Raw genomic sequence first — 22,186 nt, forward strand, 5'->3', positions numbered from 1 at the left:
AAAATATTCTTGATATGACTGTAGTTGCTTGGTAGTTACCATGGAAACAGTAGCTGATATCAAGAAAAATAAATAAAACCTCATTACGAGCACAAAATGCAGGTGTCTACTGTTCAGCCAGTATTTAAATTGGAACTGAACCACAAGGTTACACCTGGCATTGTAACCATAGCAAAGTACGATGGGACACATCCATGCCTTACAGCATCAGCAGGATATGACAAAGTAAGCTAGTTTTGTGATACTTTCATATCCTTTATTATTATTTAAATATCTCATGATTGTTAATTAGAAGAATAAGGAATTTATGACACTTAAGATGGCTTGCATAGAAATATACTTATATCACTTAGAATTATAACTCCACACTAGGATTCTAATTATCGTGGGTACTATGGAGTTATGGACACACACAAAGACGAGTACACAAAGACCTAGGACAAAAATCTATTTCTATTATTTACATTCTGCTTTGCCAGGGATCGAACCCAAAATCTCTAGCTTATAGGTATAATAAATGCTCCCCCATACGGACCGACTCTTTATAACGGAAATATGTTTTCCAGATTATTATCCATCATCCCCATGGTGGGATTGTCAGTGGGAGAGCACAGAGGTCTCAGGCGCACGGTGAGGTTTCCGAGCTGAATCTAAGCCAAGCTGTAATCGCTCTTGCTTCTGGTCCTTTAAAACCGGATACTGGGCGAGATGTTTTGCTTATTGGATCCCCAACTCAAATCTTGGGTAGGCAATTTATTTGGCAAATACACTGTAATAAATTATCCAGCTTTTATTAAGAAGAGTTAAGAACAATATCATGTAGAAACCTACAACTAACAGAGTTCTCTAAATGCCCGAAGATGTGTTAAGCTATAAAGCATATTAATCCGCACTTGGCTAGCTTGGTGGACTAAGTCATAAGCCGTACTTAATTGCCATTTTGAGAAGTGGAACACATTTTTCCACGGCTGATCACGAGTTGATGACGAATTGATGTTTAATAAAAAATATAATATAATATCTATAGGTAAAAATTATATTGTATTCTATTCTATGTTGCAGCTTATGATGTTCACGACAATTCGGATCTTTTCTTCAAAGAAGCACAAGACGGAGTAAATGTTATAATCACTGGAACTTTTGGCAAATACAACAAACTGCTAGCAATTGTCGGCGGCAACAGCTCAGTGCAAGGGTTGAACTGGGAGGGTAATGAAATCTTCTGGAATGTGGTTAGCGGAAAAGTGTGTTCAATGATGACATTTGATTTCGATAAAGATGGAGAAAATGAGGTGATTGATAGAATATTTCTTGGGAAATAAGTACAATATCTTATTAAGTACAAATACAATATTTTGTATGCAATAATTCGATTAACACAAGAGACATTTGAAGATAAATAGTAAATACGTAGTTATGGTTTTTAACTTTTTGCAGCTACTGATTGGTTGCGATGATTCCTACATCAGAGTTCTCAAGAACAATCAATTTATCGTAGAATTACCAGAAACAGGGTCTGTTATATGCCTCTCACAAATAAACGAAGTGAGATTTGCATATGGTTTGGCGAACGGTACCATAGGTATTTATGAAGAGGGTATACGGCTGTGGAGAGTTAAGGTACGTATTTTAAGAGACAGAAGGAGTTGCGGAGGTTTGTGGAAGTCTTAGTTTATGCTCTTCACGTCTGCTTTCATTTAAAACATGTAAGTGTACCGATGTGAAGATATTAAATACGACATTATTATGAAAGATCTTATAATCATGATGTTAAATTTAGGGAATATGTAAAAAATATTCTAAAATATTTAAGATGGCCTGTTCCTGTGCTAAGTCTCTATATTTAAGAAATAAAATTCAAAGATCATCAAATAAAATTAAAACAACGTGGAATATTATTAACAGTGAAAACAATAAGAATTTGACATATCAGCAAGACTTTAATTTAAAAATAAATAATATTGATATAAAAGGGGATCTAGAGGTGGCATCGGAGTTTGATAATTTCTTTACTAATATGCCCATTTTAACAACTAAAACTCTGAAATCATCACCTATTTCCGCTGAAAACATACTTAAACAAAGTATAAATGAATGTAGCACAGGATTTGACTTTTCAGTTGTTAATGCGAATGATATTATTAATGCATTCAATAGTCTTGATTCAAAGAAAACGGCAGATCTATGGGGGATCTCCGTCAAAGCCGTTTCATCCATTATCAATCTTATTGCACCGCACTTAGCTTCTGTGTTCAATGCTTGTGTTTTTCCTGACCTTATGAAACAAAGTAGAGTGATTCCCTTGTTTAAATCGGGAAGTAATTCTGATCCAACCAATTTTCGACCAATTTCTATACTACCAACATTAAGTAAAATTTTTGAAAAACTTGTTTTAAATGAACTGTTGACGTATTTTAATAAAAACAAAATACTTCATGACAACCAATTTGATTTTAGAAGGAATCGCTCTACTATAGATGCAGGGATTGAATTGTTAAAGCATATTTATGAGGCCTGGGATGACTCGCTTGATGCCCTAGGTGTGTTTTGTGATTTATCTAAGGCCTTTGATTGTGTCCACCATGAGACACTTGTCAGGAAATTACACCACTACGGAATCAGGAACAAGGCTCTCAACCTTTTGACTTCTTACTTAAATAACAGAATTCAGAGGGTTGATGTAAATGATACAAAATCGCCCGGCGCTTCTGTTGCAATGGGCGTGCCACAGGGTTCAATACTCGGTCCATTCCTGTTTTTAATTTATATTAATGACTTGCCCTACTATGTAGGTAATAATCATGAGATTGTATTTTTTATCTGCAAAAAACTAAAACACTTCACTTTTATTTAAGATTAAAAGACAGTTAAATAATTATGACGAAGTAAAGAATGCTCTCTCGAAAGTTATTCATTGGTTCAATATAAATAATCTTCTTCTTCATGAGAAGAAAACTAAATGTATCAAGTTTTCGTTACCCAACGTGAAGCATGTTGAAACCAATGTGCTATTAAATGGAACGGTTTTGGATCCTGTGAAGTCAACTGTTTTCCTAGGTGTTACTGTTGACGCCAAATTGCAATGGGGTTCCCATATAGATAAATTGTCGGGTAGACTCAGTTCCACTATTAATTAATTAAGAAAATGTCAAAGTGTAGCGTATCTTGCTGAACAAACTTCTTTTTTAGGTAAATGTAAAGCAAGATACTGGAGCTAATGCTTTATTAATTATATGTAAAAATGATGGCTATAAAAAAAAGAGAATAATTATTATAAAAAATAAGAAAGACAAACCCACTGAGTTTCTTACCGGATCGTCTCAGTAGAGGTCGCGTTCCGATCCGGTAGTAGTTTAAGAAAAATATTGTACCTTACAATTTGTAAGTGCCGTCGTTGGCCTATACAAAAATAAATATATTTCATATTTCATATTAGATGCAAGGTACATAGTACATACGTATGGCCAATACGTAACTGTTGCATTTGAGGCTCTTTTCGCCTCTGCCCGACTTGTGTCAGGCATATTCTAACAACCGTTTTTCATCGAAATTAACTTACTATAAATTGAAATAGTGGGCGTAGACAATCCTATAGCATGTACAAAATCTAGGTCCGTAACAGATAAAAGTCCCAAAGGTATATTTTTATCCGCAGTCAAAACAGAATGCAATTGCCTTGCAATGGTCAGGGGAAACTCTGGCGTGTTGTTGGGCCAACGGACGGATAGACTGGCGTGATGTCGCTGGGCGGGTGCAACGGAGAGTGCAGATGCGGTCTGGTGCAGCGGCCATGTTGCTGGCGGACTACCGCTCCACTGGTGCACCGGATATTGTCGCAGTTTCTGATAAAGGCGAAGGTATGTATGTAGTCTTGCTTCAAATAAAAAACTGACATACGCAGAATATTCCTATAGGTCATATTGAATAAACGTGAAATGGATTTCATCTAAGTCCGGCGTCGTCTAGCCCTTTAAAATTAAAATAAATGGGGTCTTTGTTTGGATCCAGCGTACAATTAAAAATTATTTGATCTGAAATAATTAATAAGTCTATTCAATGAAGTACATTTATATTATTATGCTGTAATAACAGAAGTAGATACTTGACAATAAAAATAAATAGTAAATGAAAAGTCAATTCAAAACGAATCCGGTTTAAAGGACCATAATTATTTCCAAAACTTACATTGCACAGAAGAAATTATGTAACTTATGAAATTATGTAACTTATCCTTAATGAAATCATCATTATTTTATATAAATTCGCTTCTTTTTATAACAAAAATAATTATGTCTAACAGTGTTAGGCTACTGCCCTCATGAAAAGACAACAGGTTTCAATCCTGCTTCTAAGAAGCCTCCTTCAGAGGAGGATCGATTAGCGATCACGGAGTTGTTGAACAAGAAGCAGGCGTTGATGGTGGAACTGCAGCACTATGAAGCGAATGCTGCGAACTTGAATACCAGCTTGGAGGTCGGTGACCGGCCAGCCACTGCTATGCCGACGAATACGCGGCTTCATGTGGCTATCACTGCTGATTCTGAGGAGGTTGGTAGCTTTTGGAATGAGATTCGTGGTACATTTTTTACGGAATAGAAAGCAAACGGATCGGCCTACGTAGATGTTTTTCTTAAATTGAATTAAAAAGCTCATCTTAGAAGTCTGATTCCAAATTCGCACCCGATTTTTCGACGTTAATTGCGTACTTTAATTATCACATGCCTTAGTGATGAAGCTAGAATCTAAAAACCTTTATACAGGAGCATGCTCCTTTGTCTAGGTAAAATTTACTAAATCATATATTTGTACAATTTTAAGATTGAATTGTTAATCAAATACGTACTTATAACAGAGTTTAGCCCAAAATTATTGTATATCAGGGATGTCTAGACATCACAGTGTCAACGAACAACGAGACTATAGTGAGGGCAGCGATGGTATTGGCGGAGGGTGTGTTTGAAACGGGGGAGACGTTGGCCCGTCACCCGCTGACGTCACAACTCAGGTCGCTGTTGCACATATCTCTGCGCCCGCCGAGAGATATACCCCTTGATGTCCATATCAAGGTAATTGTTTTCTTTCTATATTTTTTCATAAACAGTAATCATTACAGTTTCTGATTTAAAAATCCATGTTCTGAAGTACATACTTCACACATAAAAATGAAAGCGTCGGTTATTGTACGTTTAATTTTGGTCCCACTGAAATGGTACCCGAACCTCCAAGTACTAGAAGAAAATATTAAATCTTATCTTCAATGCCCATCAATTCAAATGTAATTTGTGTCACATTAATAACAAATAAAGAGTTATTTGTTTTACTTAAAAAATCTTGATATATTGCAGGCCTTAGTTGGATACCCTGACAGTGAGCAATTCCACATATTTGAGCTCACAAAGCAGTTGCCAAGATTCGCGATGTATACCCCCGCGCCACCAACATTAATAAAACCCAAAGAGGAAAGTTTTGTAACATTTAAGATAACGGAAAGAATCCAGAGAATTTGTATCTGGATCAACCAAAATTTCCTACTCGATGATGTGGAGTTGGAACATGAGGATATTAAAGAACTGGACATCAGTTTTATTTGTTTACGGGATAGGTCCCGATTGTCCTTGTACTTCGGAGCTGATGGTCATGTGAAGATTGTTACACCGGATATTAGATTGGCTGGGGACTTGATACAGAGTTTGGCTGTTTACTTGAATTTGTCCGATTTACAGGTATGTATGGGAAGGTTGAAAGGTAAATAACAAAATATTTCTCATGTACCGATTTGGTTTGTTATATAAAGTGGAAGAGGCAACCATCTTAGCCCTCAGGAATTGCAGTCTGTAATCGGTTTCAGATATCTATGACGGCAGTGGACGGACTGCATGCTTTATTTGAACTTTCAAAAAAATTATACAATAGCTTAGTAATAATGTTCAAAGAGTATAGAGTTCTAATCAATGGCATACCTTTAAATTTTTACTTATATACATATTTCAAATCTACCATTTGAACAGTGTAAAAATTCATCATAACGGAAGACTCAGCAACATTTCTGTTTTTTTATTAAAGTAGACAGTCCCGCAAGCAAGAAAATGAAACTATATTTGTCATTTTCGACAGAGCTACGTACAACTCAAATTACTTTACCTAACTATATTTTCACTCCAGTACAGAAACGGGAACATTAGTTGAAAATAAAAAATAGTTGATTACTTAAATTATATTATATTTCCTTATTCATCTTACATTAACAGATCGATAACCATATCACTGGCCGTACAGTTCTACAAAGCCCACACATTTTACAGGGTTGAAGAAGAACATGTTGTTATGTGGTGGTTCTCGTTGACTGACTGCTTTCACGACCTCCTGACCAATAACCCCGCCAACAACGGCCGCTGCGCCCGATACAATCCCAAACACATCTGTCAGTAGCGCATCAGTCACGAAATTGGCTGGAAGGGACAGTTCCTTCACGAGCTCGTCACGCATCTTTAGTAGGATCTCTGTATCCGCTTTTCGTTTAGTCGGGTCAGGATTCCGATTATACTCGTCTCTGAAACGCAGTAAGATCTTCATTACGAAGTAGGACGGGTCGCCGCGACGCAATCTCGACCGCAGCTCCGGCTTCGTCCAGTCCGCGGAGAGCGCGTTCTGTAGTGGAACGTAAATAGCTCTGCGTTTCACTGTGATGCTAACTGTCGCGGCGGCGCTCTTCTGGTCGTTGTCGGGGCCGCGCTTCACGGCTTTGTGTTGCACTATCTCCTCGGAATACTCGTGGTCGACCAGATCGGCGAACATGTAGCCGAACATGCCCCAAACGTCGCCGCAAAGGAACTTCTTCGTGTTGTCGCGGCAAATGTTGTTGATGCGCTCCAGTTGCTCCTGTTTTAATCCCGTCGCGCACACGATGTCGTAGGTGGAGAAGTACTTGTCGGGCAGGCCGTCGACTTGCTTAGTCTCCGTTGTGATCTCAACCATGGGGTTCAACGCCTTCGCTCGTTGTAAAGAAGCCTCGGCTCTGTTCTCGCCGATTTTGTCCGGTGGCGCTAAAAACTGCGAGTAAAGATCAGTTTCATTCAATTTCTCGCTATCTAGTAAACATACACTTTTAACTCCGGATAAAATTATGTTTTTTGCGATTTCGGCGCCAAGACCGGACATCCCGATTATCAAAACCTTTGAAGCACGTAAGCGCTTCTGTGAGTCCAAGCCCCATAAGCGAATCTGACGATCGTACTGTTCCGCTTCAGCTTCTGAGAGCTCAATATCATTGTTTTCCACCATATTTTTAAGAGAAATTTCAATAAACACGCAAAACAATAACCAACACCTACTTTAGTTTTGACAGATTAACAAATTTGACAGTTGACCCACGCTAGCATGACCAGGGTTACCATAGACAAGCAACATTTTTTTCTGACCGGAATTCCAGTTCCTTAGCTACAACTGATCATATCACGAATTTTATTCGTTCCTCCCTGCTCAATAAATTATCAATCAGTGATCATCTCATTTCATAACTTCAAAGACGAAACACTGGAATCTGAAGAGAAGCTCATTGGGCTGAGTAGGTTACTATACTCTTTGGGCTGTCCTCCTGTAACTACAACATGCAAGACTTCATGATTAAAAATACAATTAATTATTTATTTATATCAACCAACAGTCAACAGCTCAATTCCCAGAAGCAGAAAGGAAGCTTCGTGAGGAAATGAACAATGCAGCTGAGGTCGGAGAAACAAGGTCTCGATTAGCAGCAGAAACTGCAGAGAAAGCGCAGTTGATCACTGCTTTACTACCGGCTGCTCAAGATGCCGCTTCTTACGACCTGTATGAGGACTTCAATTTATATTCTTATACCAAATAACATATACAACACTTTAGTTATGGACTATTTTTTTCGTAGGAAAGAAATGATGAAACGCTACAAAGAAGTTATTATGCTAAACGAGGAGTTATTAACTGGATGTATTGTACGGCGAGCAACACAAGAACAAGCTGTTGGGTCTTTGAAGAATCTTCATACGATATTACAGCAAGCTGCTAGATTGAGAGGTAGTTTCAAATGATGTGGTAAAGTCCGCGCCAAACTTCTAGTCCGATTTGAAGTCGTTGGCGCAGGTGTAGTCAGAGACCCTATGCGGTCAAACACGATTACAAGCATATACTCCGTAGCAACAATAATGGTACACTAACGCAGCTATGTACCCATGGGCAAGAGCGGGTGCCGGAGGGATCCCGAGTTGTCTTCGTCCCGCTAATATCTACACTTTGCTGTTGTGACGCGACTCGTATCTGTATTAGAGCGCACTAGAAGTTTGGCGCGGACTCTAACCATGTATTCCTATTAAAAAAACTAATATTCTTATTTATTTTTAGTGGGAAAATACAGCAAAGCTGCTGTAGTCGCATGCAGGGACGCCGTGCGCTCGAACAATACAGATGCTCTCATTAAAATACTACAAGTTGGAGATTCTTAAAAAAAACAACGTTATTATTCAAAATAATTTATTCATTTTATAATCCGTAAACAATTATTAAAATAAGTTAATGTCATACTTAAGTTCAACATATTATCCTATCAGTCAAAAATTCTTGAACATGTAACAATTAAACTTGAAAGTAATTCCTAAGCAATATTTTTGAGTTCATAAAATAAATGTTTGAATAGTTTTTTGTTAATACCACATTTCATTAACTAATCGCTGTATTAACTTCGTTTATTAATCACATATAAAACTGTAAATGTACATGAAATAAAAGTAGACCCCTTTCCTGTCACGCGGGTTTATCGGTGTGTGGTTTCGGCCTGTGTGTAAGCTACTCGCACCCGATCATTACATAAATGCTTTCCCTATCTTTTGAGCTTCGCACAGGATAGAGGAGGAAGCGCAATAATTCACGCATACGGACAAGACAGAGCAAAAATGAAACACTGTGACAAGAAATAGGATGTCAGGCTTACTACTATGAAAATAAGGCACATTTTCATTTAAGGCACGTTTTCCTTGCATTACGATACTGTTTATCTATAAGGCACTTTAACGTCTTACACATTTTTGGAAACCGCACGTCATTTATTACGAGCCATTTCATATTAGCAGTTTTGTGATGTATGTTTTGATATAACACTATAACTTCATTCGGATATATCCAGTCAAAAACATGAATAATACCGCTAAATGAGCTTCTACTTCAAGACCATCACAGATACGTTAGTATTCCCGAGCACTAATATAATCAATTCTATGTAAGTTAGCCTCCAATCACACTATTCTGTTAAAATGCAAGAATTACTTTATGCTTGAAATAACTGTCGCGGTGGTACATCCCTAGTCGAACATATTAATTCTATTATAAATACATATAATATTTATTATGTTAGTTATACTGGTCACACGGTTATTTGTTTAGTCGCATAGTGAACGTCATCGGCGCTGACATTGAGGAGTAGCCTCGGTTCAGAGGGCTTAGGTTCCAGCAGTAATAGCTTGATAGCAGCCAATCGTGCGCAGATAGCTTGGGCCTGGGACGACGTGGGTGCTCGTATGCTGGTTGCAGATCTATAGGGCCGGCCGTCCAGCGCCACTATAGCCGCAGCTGTGGATAGCGCGCGAGAGAGCGTGGTCTCGTCGGATCCTGTTCTTTCCACCTAAAATAATATAATAGAAATAATATAAAAATACTTGTATATAATAAGTATTTCACAAGGGAGAGACTGTGAGGTAATTTTGTTGGGTACAGTAATTTGTTTTAATTCAAAGTAGTTCAACAATAAATCGTGTTAAATGACGGCAGTTCGACAATAACTTGCGTTAATCGACGGTAACATAGCAGTACGTTGTATTAATTTATCGTACTTTAACGGTAAGTCGTGTTGAGCGACAATTGGCTAAGACATTCTTCTCAAATTCAGTACCATTAAGCATCCGAATCCCTAATTAATAAGTTAATGAACGGACTCAAAACTAAGTCGTGTTATTTGACGGTATGTCAGTATTGTATAGTCATATGAGTATAAAGATGGATAAAATACAGACAACATACTTATCCATTCGGTCACTGGTTGTTGAGAAGTACATTTAACCTAATATTAGAGAGAATACTATTATTGATCATAAATAGAAGTAGTTGTGTTACCTCAGCTGCCACAGCTCTTAGCATAAGCCTCTCAGCGGGGGAGCAGTTCTTTATGGCCCGCACGGCGGCGCTAGAAGCTGCCTCGCCCAGCGCTTGCTGCACCTCCTTCAAGCCCGCACCTTCGGGCCCCGCCAGCTCGAGTGCGCGGCTACTCAGTGCTAGCGCTCGACGGGCGTCCCCTGACACTGCGGCTACTTTCCTGGAAAAAATAATTGAAGATGTTAATTTTTTTCAGAGGTTTTCAATCGGAGATTCTCAAAAGAATCTTGTCTACTGTCCACTTTGTGAACCTATTATGTTTGTAAGGCCCCTTTTAACTTTGTCGATCTTAAAATATACAATCGTATTTAGCCCTTTAATTTAAATATAGCATACTTCTCTGTGCCCTTCATTGTCGTCCTCCAGAACACAGGGGGCATTATTGTTTACATTGAGAATAACTTTGTCGTATCTTAAAATATACAATCGTATTTAGTCCTTTAATTTAACTGTAACATATTTATCTGTGCCTTTTATTGTCCTCAAGACTGTAGAACACAGAGGGCATTATTGTTTACATTGAGAATAACTTTGTAGTATCTTAAAATATACAATCGCATTTAGTCCTTTAGTTTAACTATAGTATATTTCTCTGTGCCTTTTATTGCCTTTCTACAGAACACAAAGGGCATCATTACAAACATTGAGAAAGATTGGATTAAATAAATCTTCGGGGAAACAAATCTCACCCTCTGGATCTGGATCATAGATTTGACATTGATAAAGAGTTATCGTCATAAATAGATTAATTTAAATATTACGGATGAGACTGATTTATCATTAACAGTATTTAGCAATTAACGTAAATAGTAATACTAACCTTGCAATAAGTTGAACAGCATCAGGCGTGACATTCTTTCCCATCAACCTCGCTGCCACAATGCACTGCAGCTGTGTATGGGTATATGGTGGGAAGGTCAGTCTCGTGAGCCCCAGACGTGACGCCACTCTCGCGGCGAGCGCTCGTTCAGGGAGATCCATGGTGTTGGCTACAGCTAACACAGTGAGCAGGGCCGTTCTGTGCGCCGCCCACTCCATTATGCTATAGAGGACGTCTTGTCGACGATTGCAGAGCGCATCCAACTGAAACAATCCACATACACAAATGTACAAGCTTTTCTTACCTATTGCAATTTTATTGTAATGGAAGTAGCAATCATTATGAAAACCTGGAGTTATAAACAGTTTATCTATAACCCAATACAATCAATACACATGTTTTATGAAAAGAGTAATCTATTTTATTAGAAAGGAAAGATAACATATTTTATTTCTTATACCTCATCAACTACTAGTACTGTGGGCGTTCTTCGTGGCCCTGGATTGGTAAATCGTTTTTCGAGTAGAGAGCAAGCCTGTTCCCATACAACAGATTTACCTAAAAATAAAACAATACTTATATACTAAGATTCTGGTTTCTTTGGAGCATAATTTTCCTAACTTATAGCAGAATAATTTAAATAAGCAATTAAGAAAACAACTGAAATTAAAGTCCAATTCAATCCAAATTACGCTCACACACACATGTACCCAAAATATATACAGTCCAACAGTTAAAAAGTAAAATTACCAGATCTTAAATTATTCACCTGATTTTTAAAATTACCTTGTGAGGTTCAATAATATTTTAGATTCATGAAGGGTGGAACATTGGAACATACAACTGCAGTGACAATTTTATCATATGAATTGATACTAATTCTATGGTGTAAAAGTAAAATTTAGTAGTGCCTTACCAGTAAGCTGCTTATAAATTTGTACATAGGCTTGTCTTGGTTCAGCGAGCCTCATGCCATTGACCTCAACCAGTTGGAACTCTGGCAGATCCACCTCCTCCTTCAACACCTTGAGGGCTGAATTGACTGTAGCCGTCTTGCCAGTACCAGGTACTCCAGAAATGTACATACACCTAGAAATAAGATGATATTATATTGATGATATGATATTAAATCAAGAATGGGTATAAAAGGCCACCGCCTTAGCACCCTAGCACCCTAGCACGACGGTCGGCGATTATTATTCAAGACTTTGTGCTTTACGGACACTCATACAAGAATAAACAAATGTTTAAAGTGAGCACTGTTCTATCCCACTTCTGATAGCTAATAATATATTTATTATGTGACTATTCCAATAGGGTTACAATCCTCGGTGTGAGTATGTGGATTTTTTTGTCACTATTTATAGCCTTGATAAATGGCTTGAAAATTTTCAAACTTTTTCAATTCAAGTATGCTTGTAAAGAAGAAGTAAAAATAATGATTGTGTTACTAACCCACTCATGTTGTCTAATAATTTTGTTCTGATAAATGATAATATCTCATCCATTTGACTCTCTCTACCCGGTAGTGACTTATTATCTTTTAGGAAATCTGAAATGAAATACATCAACTACATAATTGATCTTGTAAAGTTAATTGCTATAAAAGCACATACACAAATTTGTGACATGCAATATAGGAAACCTGTATTTACAATGACTTTTAGCCATCTATCAATAAATCTAGATATTGTACAAATTTAATTAATTGAACTTATTTTCTTTTTTTCTTTTACTTCTCATTTTTTTTAGTATTATATTTTAGATAGAAAATTGTTAACACTGAAGTATTGGAAACAATACATTCAACTATAGAAATTACCATCAATATTGTCCACGGAATGAGCTCTATTATGCAATGTGGGGGTCAATTGACTGGTCAATATCCTTTTTGAAACACTTTTAGGTGTTTTCGCAGATGCCCTAGGAGTTCTAGGTGTTCTCGGGGTCTTCGGAGTTTTAGGTGTTTTAGGTGTCTTAGGAACTTTGTACTCATCATCACTGTCTTCAGTATGACTGATTTTTGTCACCAGTTTCCTGGGAGTTCGTTTGACCGGTGATAACTCTGGTTCTAGGTATGTCACCGGTTTCCTAGCAACTCTACAGGATCGAGTGGAGTAAGTGGTCTTTTCCTCCTCAAATACTAATACTTTCTTTGGGGTTTCCTCATTTGTTCTAACTACTGAAGTTTTTCGTTTTGGTGTGCCCGGTGTGTGTTGCCTTATAATCAGAGTCGGTAACTCATCTTCAGAATTTTCTTTCAGTTCCATTGACAGCATTTCTTCTATGTTGTGTTTGGTTAATTTTCTAGATGTATTCGGGGAGTCTATGGGAGTGTGTTCATTGCTTTTAGGTGCAACTTTTTTGGGAGAATCTCTATCATTCTTGTCGGCTAATATAGCTCTTTTTAGTAACAATTTGGTTCCGTCATTTTTGCTTATACTCCAATTCTTTTCTGATATAGATACTCTTCCCATTCTTTTGACCAAACTGCTTGGTGTCTTAGGTGTTCTTCTTGGTGTAGTGGAATTCTTATTGGGAGTTGCAAGTAATTGCATGGCTTTTCTTTCCTCCTCTAATACTGGTTCTATGTGGACTTTCCTTTTAGTTAAGGCTATCAATCTGTACCTGCAGATGTATTTGTATGGACCAGTGTTAAGAATTTCAGTATCTTTGGTGTATGTAAGTGTGATTGAACACTTTTTGAAGAATGTCTCTATTGAAACATCCGTGTCAAACGGTCTGTGATCTTCTACTACCTGTAAGAAAAGATGGTAAAAAATATTATCACACATTCTGCAACTGTCATGACATATATGCCCAAGTGTGAGAAAAAGGTGTGCGTTCAGCCACTCCATTCTAATAGGAAATTAGAAGACAGGCAATACTCTGTATGCAAGAAATAAACAGACCAGACTTCTAATGGATATATGCACTCAATTTCAAGACAATCAGTGAAACTATATTCTAACTATATGTTATTATACATACCTCATTTTGAAAGAAATCAATATTCTCAGTTTGGGCATTATTAGGGATGTCTACTGGCTTAGAGTACCATTGGACCTTGGCCCTGAAAGGGTCAGTTTTGTTTGATGAGTCCTCATACAGAGACAGGATACGCGCCGCATCACAACCTTCTTCTGTATCCGGTTCAGCTGCATCCGCATTTGATATGAGAACGAAATCATTTATACCTGCTACTATTTCTTTGAACAGAAACTTTCTGGAAAAGTATTTTGTGTTATTAACACCAATTATGTGTCTCCGGTGAGGTATGGCCTCGTTTTAGAGTGACAAGAGTCTCCAGGCTTCCCTGGCGTAGACTAAGCGTGAATTGGTAGACTTCATATTATAGGTATAGTCCGCGCCAAAGTGCTGGTCCGCTCTGAAGTTGTTGCGAGCACGCGTAGTCATATAATTTGCTATGTCGACGCGATTAAATTCTATACTCAGAGCGGACTAGCAGTTTTTTGTGGACTATATTTTGGAAAAAAAATACTAAACTTACTCGTAATAGCGAAATGTCGCTGACAAACTCGATCCATTTATAAATTCTTCACTTAACCAAGTAACCGCTTTAGATACTACCTTTCGTCTTGGCATGTTACTTATGTTTTATTAGATTATTTAATTAACTTTGAACAAACAGAATATAACCACTACGTTTAGTTACAAAAAAGTTTAAGTTTTTGTATCAATGTCAGTGTCAATTTTTCGCGCCAAAGCTGTGCAACTACAGAATGCAACTGATTATTAAGTGTTAGTGATTATACTTATTATTATTAACTATTATTACTTTGAGATCCATGTAATTATAAGAAAACCGATATTCAATGTTTATTCAATAGTAACATTATTTTTTGACAATCAAAATAAATGTTTACTGAAAGAATATTCAAGTAACTCTCAGTAGTACTTACGAAGCTATAAAATATGACGTCTGTGGTAAAAGCCACGCTTGACGTCAACTTGAAAGGCCTGAAATTGTCAAACTTTGACATATTGTGGTTAAGACATTTTGTGGTTATGCCTGTTGTATTTATTAAAAATTAAATTAAAAATGAAACCCAAACAAAAGAAGTCCTCTAAACCGATTCTATCGGATAAAATTGCAGATGCCTTAACGGTCAAACCAAGGGCCGACATAGAAGATGACCACGTATTCCATACGAAACCAAAAACCCTCACACGTGCTGATCTCAGCTCTTCAGACAGCGAAGACGAGGCAGCTATCAGCGATTTTCGAAAACGGAACGTTAATTTATTGAGTGATATCAGTAAAAAGTACGAAGGGAAAGTGGTATCGCGTAGAGATCTAAAGTCGGAAGTTAGTGACGGAAGCGGTTCAGAAATCGAACGTAACCATTCTGAAGTTGATAGCGGAGATGACACAGATAATGAAAAAATAGAACAAAATTCAGTTGATTCGGACGAAAGTGATGATTATAGAATAACACAGTTTAAAAAGCAACTTGAGTCTGATGAAAGTGGCCAGTCCGGTGAAGGATCCGATGAACACGATGGAGAAGACGAAGATGATGATGAGGAAGGTTACGACATCAGTCAAATGGAAGAACCAGTTAAGGAAGAGTTTGAGCATGTCAAAAAACAAAATATATCCGAAGAAGCAAAGAAAGGGAACTGTGTTAGAAGTCAATTGTTACTGTGGGAGGGCTTACTGGAGATGAGAATACACTTACAGAGATGTATGAATACTGCAAATAGGATGCCTATGAGTGATTATTATGGTCAATTGAAACAAAGTAACGAATTTGTTGAGGAGACTGTAAATACTGTTAATAATGTCACTAATGTATTAGAAAAGTGAGTAACAATCTTATATATAAAATTCTCATGTCACAATGTTAGTTACTGTACTCCTCCGAAATGGCTTTGCCGATTTTTACCAAATTTTATATGCATATTCAGTAGGTCTGAGAATCGGCTACTATCTATTTTTCATACCCCTAAGTGACAAGGGTTGTTCACCCTTAACATTTTTTTATTTACATGGCAACACAATGTTTACCGGATCAGGTAGTATACAATATTATTAAGCTGGTCCCTTCCTACTTTGAAGCAACACTTAAGTGTGTATGCATTATTCCCCTCAAACAGTATTTATGGGGTATTAATAATTCAAAGTAATTTTAAGCATATTTCTTTAAACTAAGCTGGTTATCCTCAACACAGGAGAGTAACATTTTTTAATTGCGTAATCTTTCATGATTATAGGATCAATATTTATTCATATCTACATATTTTAATCAATATATATTTTCTTTTAATTTTGATTTCATTCTTATTGTTATATTTTTATTATTACAAAAGTTGAATTCGCATTATGTTAAACCTCAATATATTAAAATAATATGTTTTCTTTCAGATTATTAACTTTACAAAATATGCTGTATAAAAATTTCCCTGAAACCAAGACCCTGGCGACAAAGAAACAGGCACCAGAGCAGAAAAAGGAAACAAAAGAGGACAGCGATGAGGAGATTCCAAGTGATACAGATAATGAAGAAATACCATCTGACACAGATAATGAAGACAATACACCAGAGACAATACAAACACCTAAAAATAACAATAAAATAAGTCAAAAGAAACGTAAACTAGATGACTATGAGACGGACCTTGCAACATCTCATAAAGTCTTCAAATCCTTTAGAGACACAACAATACAGAAATGGAATGATAAGACCAGGCTAGCAACAGCAGCTAACATGAAAAATGCACCAACAAATACTATTTTGCAACAAATATCTTACATACTGTCAGATAGACAAAAACTTATACGACGGACACAGTTAAAAAGGTCTGAATATGATATTATAGGGTACTCTAAGACACCAGAAATAGAGAACATAGAAAAGAATGGAGCTGAACATAGTCTAGGAGTAAGAGACAGGAAAGACAACGATGAATACATACCAGAAATATTTGACGACAGTGACTTCTACCACCAGTTGTTAAGGGAGCTTATCGAATGCAAATCTGCAGATATATCAGACCCAGTACAGTTGAGTAGACAATGGATCGCACTACAGCAAATGAGAAGTAAAATGAAGAGGAAAGTCGACACAAAGGCAACAAAGGGTAGGAAAATAAAGTATGTAGTACATAACCAATTAGTTAATTATATGGCACCTGAGAAATCTCTCACGTGGAATGAAGAGAGTACTAATGAATTGTACAGCTCACTATTTGGCAAAATGTTTGAACAAAACAACATTGGTGTAAATGTGAATTTAGAAAATGGTAAAATAAAAATATGATTTTTTTGGATATATTAGTTATTTTTTTGGTAAATCCCTTTGTTCCTAAGAGTTAATTATTTGCATCTGGATAAGGATAAGGATTTGCATAAGGAAGTTGTTTTAAGACAAACATTGATTCAAAAGTGTTATAGCAAATGATTATTTCAATTTTTTAAATTGTAAATTAACAAATAGAAAAAATAAACATATTACTTATTATTCATACATATATTTACCATATATTTACTATAGCTAGGTAATTATTTCTGCTTTTAATTTTCCTTAGTTAATAATTTATAGTTATATTTCGTCTGAAGGCAGAAAGTAGCATGTGTTAATTACATACGTCGTATGTTTCAATTAATACACAAAGAAACGACGCCCAATATAAGCTTTAGACTGGGTAATAGACAGCCTTAGATGAGTATGTATTTTACTAATCTAAGTTGTGTTAGAAATATATTCAAATTATTTAATTATAGTATTATTTTAATTAATTATTTTCTGTTATTTTCAATAAAGTGCCCATTGATCAAGTTAATGGTTCTTGTGGGTTATACGATTGTACATATAAAAAAGAAAAATAACGCTCTTGGCGAGAACTTGTATTTTACGCGGGAATAAGAAAAGTTTTGAATTGTATCTAGAAATAGTTTTATTTTATTAGTTGCGAGCAGTATATTTTTAGAAAAACTAGTGCGGGGGAGGGCGGTGGGGTTTTACGCAAATATGAAAACTTCGTACCTTGCTAGGGGCACTTTTGATCATACCTACGACACTGCGTAAATTACACGAGCTAAATGTTCAGAAAATAAATAATTCAAGCATGTAGTTTGGGCATGTTAACTGATTAGAGAAAACGATATCCTATAAAAATATTTTGTTGTTTCATAATAACATGCCCAGATTGCTGGGATAACAAAACAAGTTTACATTTATATTTATCAGTTTCCGGGAGGGTATAAAGTTTAGTTATGTATGTACTTATAGTATTAATTATTGAGTATATAAGATAGCCGATCATATATTTAATATGTTATGGACTAAGTATTGGATGCAATAGGTACCTATTTATAGCGTCTGGGTTATAAGGTATTAATTATGTCTAATATCACATAATTAAACACTTGTAATAATATTGCTTCAATCGATTTAGCATTATTCATACTGCCCGCGCAATAAAGATTATGCTCTCATTAATCACATAAAGAGACAATCACACTTTGAATACGTGAAGATATGTGAAAAGTTTTAGATATTTGTTTCACACGAAATTTGAGGCAAATTTGCAATGGTCAAATGCCATTTTTGATATAGCAACCGGACACCAAACAAGTAGAGATCGACCTGTAGTTACGACGAGACTGCCCGGGAAGCGGAAAGGATATGTATAATTCGTGCCAAACTGCTAGTCCGCTCTGAAGTTGTTGCGCACAACTACAAGCATATATTCCGTAGCAACGTAAGGGCATATTAACGCAGCTTTGTACCCGTGAGCGAGAGCGGACAGCGGACGGGTGCCTGGAGGGTTCCCACACTGTCTTCGTCTCGCTAATATCTACAATTTTCTATTCGACGCGACTCGTTTCTATATTCAGAGCGGACAAGCAGGACTATACGATTCTAACCGACTAAACTGGGTATATCTCAAAATGTTAAAATCCGTCAAGCCGTTTAGGCTGTAGTCCGCGCTAAAGAATACGATGTCTACGCTCGAAAACCGTCGCCCTCCGCAGTCGGGGAAAAAGGAAAACAAATAATATTAAAAAAGTTTTCAGAAACACATTTCAAAGAACATGTTACTCTTGGAGGACGAAGTTCATTTGCCATTGCACCTAGTCATGACTGTCTGAGCGCATTTGACAATAACACGAATGGCCAGTTCTAGCGACATCGAAGCGCGATTATCGGTCGTAGCGACCCCAGGCACGCCGGGTTATCTTGTATGCATATGTAAACAGTGGAGTAACTAATTAACGGTACACATATACTGTTTTTAAATCCGCATTCGAGCATAGCAAGCCTCAGACCTATTTTGTTCGCAGGCGTGGGTGTTTAGAGGGTTCTGAATCCTCCTTAGCGTAGGTGATAAAATAGACATTCTCCGAACGCTCTCAATTTTATTAGCGACGATATATTTCAAAGATTTTTTTATTTATAACTTAGCATAGCTAAAATAGCGGGCGATTATTGTTTTTTTCCGATATCAACTACGTCATGCTATTGACTCCCCCTCCTCTCTTAAAAAATCTAGAAAATTCGAGTGGCAGGATACTTAATAACGTCGGACCGTACGTTCAGCAATATCTTAAAAGAAATGGGAAAGATACGTAACCATTCTTAATTATAGGAATAAATTATTATTATTGAGTTTCCATACTTATTTACCTAAGCCGATCGTGACCTCTGCCAAATAGGAAGCATTATCATGATAATTTTCACGAACTTCAAAGAACTTTATGTCGTTTATACCTTTAATATAGATCCATGCCAAAGCCTGACAATTAATTTTATAGACAGATCTCGACTTAACTCCCAATGTTCTAATCTATACTTCTTATTATAGTTTACATATAACTTACCATCAGAATTTCGTTATTTTGCGACAATTTCCTTAATAGAATCAAAAGATTGAAATAAAATTGGCTGGACTTTATACTTAAGATTTTATGGCATTTTATGATAAAAGAGTCGCGTATATTGTGTGTTTCGTTAATGTTAGGTAGTTAAAAAAGTTTATCTGGTTGCTAAGTCTGTAAGTGTTACTGTGAGCGATGTAATTTTTGGACGATTTTCGGATCGTCAACCGTGACATCGATCGATTCAGTTAGAGTGTTGTACAAAAATGGTTGTATGGTTGTTCAAACAATGCTATAGGATAGTAAGCAGCACTCTGGGTCCACAATTATAGTCTTTTTATATTATTGAAGGAGTAAACGGGTAATAGTATCAGTAGTCATTGTCGTCTATGGGTATCTGTAACCAATTCCATAATGGTAGAGTGGGTTTTGCCTAAAACCTGTCACATCTTCATTACGACTCTTCATATAATATGATAACATACATACCTTTTTTCAGAATACCTTTCTCATCATCATCATCATCAACCCATTATTGTCCCACTGCTGGGCTCGGGTCTCCTCTCAGAATGAAAAGGATTAGGCCGTAGTCCACCGCGCTGGCCAAGTGCGTATTGGTAAACTTCACACACATTTGAGATTTTTTTTTCTCTCAGGTGTGCAGGTTTTCTCATGATGTTTTCCTTCACCGTATAGCAAGTGATAATTAATTTCTAATACGCACATAACTTTGAAAAATCAGAGGTGTGTGCCTGGGATTTGAACCTCGGACCCCTCGATCGAGAGGCCGAGTTTCTTAACGACTAGGCTATCACTGCTATTTCTCATGCCTTTTATCAACTAAAATTGACTAAAGAAGGCTATTTTTTCAAGTATTTGTTTGTCTGAATTGGCATTAATGTAATAAGTGTAAGTAAATATTTCCGTAGGGTATACAAAAATATTAATTTTACTAAACATAAGACATTTCTACCTGGATACCATGAAAATATGTAGTAAAATACAGATAAAAATATGAAGAAGTAGTAATAATTTTGTCACAAACAAGATTGTTGCAATAATAATGTATAAAATATGTGTTTTATAGTCGTACAGATGATAATTAACAAGGTTATAAAAACATGTACGCATCTACGTAACAGTTCTCAATTAAATTAAGTTGAGATGCCAATTCTCGTCTGCCACTGTTTATTTTACGAAGATCTAGAAACGGCATTTAATTTCGAGCTTTACATTTAGAAAAACAAAAGACGAACTTCGCTCTTAAGTAAGTTTGTTTTCTGATACGAAAGTTCCAATGATAAGTAGAGACACTGTTTTTTGGATTCGTCTCCACAGATTTGGTTGAACTGAACCAAAACGGTTATTGTTCTGGAAATAAAAATAAGTAATAGGAAAACTTAAGAAAAAGCAGTTTATAAAATTTATCATTCTCATCATCATTAACCCATCACTGTCCCACTGCTGGGCACGGGTCCTCTCAGCATGAGAAGGATAAAGCCATAGTCTACCGCGCTGGCCAAGTGCGTATTGGTAGACTTCACATACCTTTCAGATTTTTTTTATAAATCTCTCAGGTATGCAGGTTTCCTCACGATGTTTTCCTTCACCGTTTAAGTGATAATTAATTTGCAATACGCAAGTAATTTTGAAATATCAGAGGTCCGTGCTTGGGATTTGAACCTCGGACCCCTCGATCGAGAGGCCGAGTTTCTTAACCACTAGGCTATCACTGCTTTATAAAATTATATAGAGACAACTTCAAAAGGTAGAGCCTGTACCTACTGCTATTCGGTGAAAGAGTGTGGATGCTGACTAACTCTACATCTGAGATTGGCTTCAGGTATAGCTGGTTCTATATGTAGTTGGTTATAGATGTCTATGGGCGGCAGTGACCGATTATTACCCCAATTTTATAAAAAAAGTTCAAGCGCGCTACTACAATTTTATAAAAAAAAGGTAACACCTTTACTGCACAAAACACATAATAATAAGTTCCTCTGTCGTATCGCCGACGTGGCTGTAGCTTGCGAGGTGCAGACACCATCATTAAGCTGTGTTTACGAGCGGCCAAGTGAAACAATTGACGACAACGGGGTGTCCTCGGGGACTCCACGCTTTATGGCATAAGCGACGAGCGGGTAAAGCCCGTGGGCATTTTTATTTGTTGCAATAAAGATGAGTCTAGAATGGGGCCTGATGTGCTTTTTCTCGCTTACACATTATAGAGTATGAGGTGAATATAAGACATGAGAAGATAGGAGAAAGTAAGATTAATAGGATTGCCATTTTAATTTTTTTGTTAAACTTATTTTGTTTTAAGTAGATTTTCCGTTGCTTGATCT

General features: G+C 36.7%; 4 protein-coding genes across 4 annotated transcripts; 2 read left to right on the plus strand and 2 right to left on the minus strand.

Annotated features, from left to right (window-relative positions):
- Positions 1-6: 6 nt before the first annotated feature.
- On the plus strand, positions 7-8,553 carry LOC140752270 (BBSome complex member BBS2). The gene is made up of 11 exons (XM_073086497.1): positions 7-225; positions 567-744; positions 1,063-1,292; positions 1,438-1,620; positions 3,656-3,857; positions 4,301-4,548; positions 4,881-5,066; positions 5,346-5,723; positions 7,664-7,827; positions 7,904-8,052; positions 8,377-8,553. Exons 1-11 carry the CDS (start codon positions 97-99, stop codon positions 8,475-8,477), a joined length of 2,148 nt encoding a protein of 715 aa, XP_072942598.1. The 5' UTR covers positions 7-96; the 3' UTR covers positions 8,478-8,553.
- Positions 6,221-7,367, minus strand: Aos1 (SUMO1 activating enzyme subunit 1). The gene has a single exon (XM_073086496.1). It carries the CDS (start codon positions 7,279-7,281, stop codon positions 6,262-6,264), a length of 1,020 nt encoding a protein of 339 aa, XP_072942597.1. The 5' UTR covers positions 7,282-7,367; the 3' UTR covers positions 6,221-6,261.
- On the minus strand, positions 8,489-14,672 carry Orc1 (origin recognition complex subunit 1). Its single transcript, XM_073086488.1, has 9 exons — positions 14,508-14,672; positions 13,988-14,222; positions 12,819-13,755; positions 12,452-12,548; positions 11,913-12,085; positions 11,457-11,554; positions 10,997-11,259; positions 10,138-10,336; positions 8,489-9,649 (listed from the first exon to the last, which is right to left on the minus strand). The coding sequence occupies exons 1-9, from the start codon at positions 14,600-14,602 to the stop codon at positions 9,392-9,394; spliced, it is 2,355 nt and encodes a 784-aa protein (XP_072942589.1). The 5' UTR covers positions 14,603-14,672; the 3' UTR covers positions 8,489-9,391.
- Positions 14,673-14,976: 304 nt separating this feature from the next.
- Aatf (Apoptosis antagonizing transcription factor) lies at positions 14,977-17,292 on the plus strand. Its single transcript, XM_073086489.1, has 2 exons — positions 14,977-15,823; positions 16,386-17,292. The coding sequence occupies exons 1-2, from the start codon at positions 15,060-15,062 to the stop codon at positions 17,278-17,280; spliced, it is 1,659 nt and encodes a 552-aa protein (XP_072942590.1). The 5' UTR covers positions 14,977-15,059; the 3' UTR covers positions 17,281-17,292.
- The last annotated feature ends 4,894 nt before the right edge of the window (positions 17,293-22,186 follow it).

The sequence above is a fragment of the Epargyreus clarus genome, unplaced genomic scaffold (genome assembly GCF_041222505.1).
Source record: "Epargyreus clarus isolate Ecla_fem2 unplaced genomic scaffold, WU_Ecla_fem_2.2 ptg000024l, whole genome shotgun sequence".
NCBI classification, from domain to species: Eukaryota; Metazoa; Arthropoda; class Insecta; order Lepidoptera; family Hesperiidae; genus Epargyreus; species Epargyreus clarus.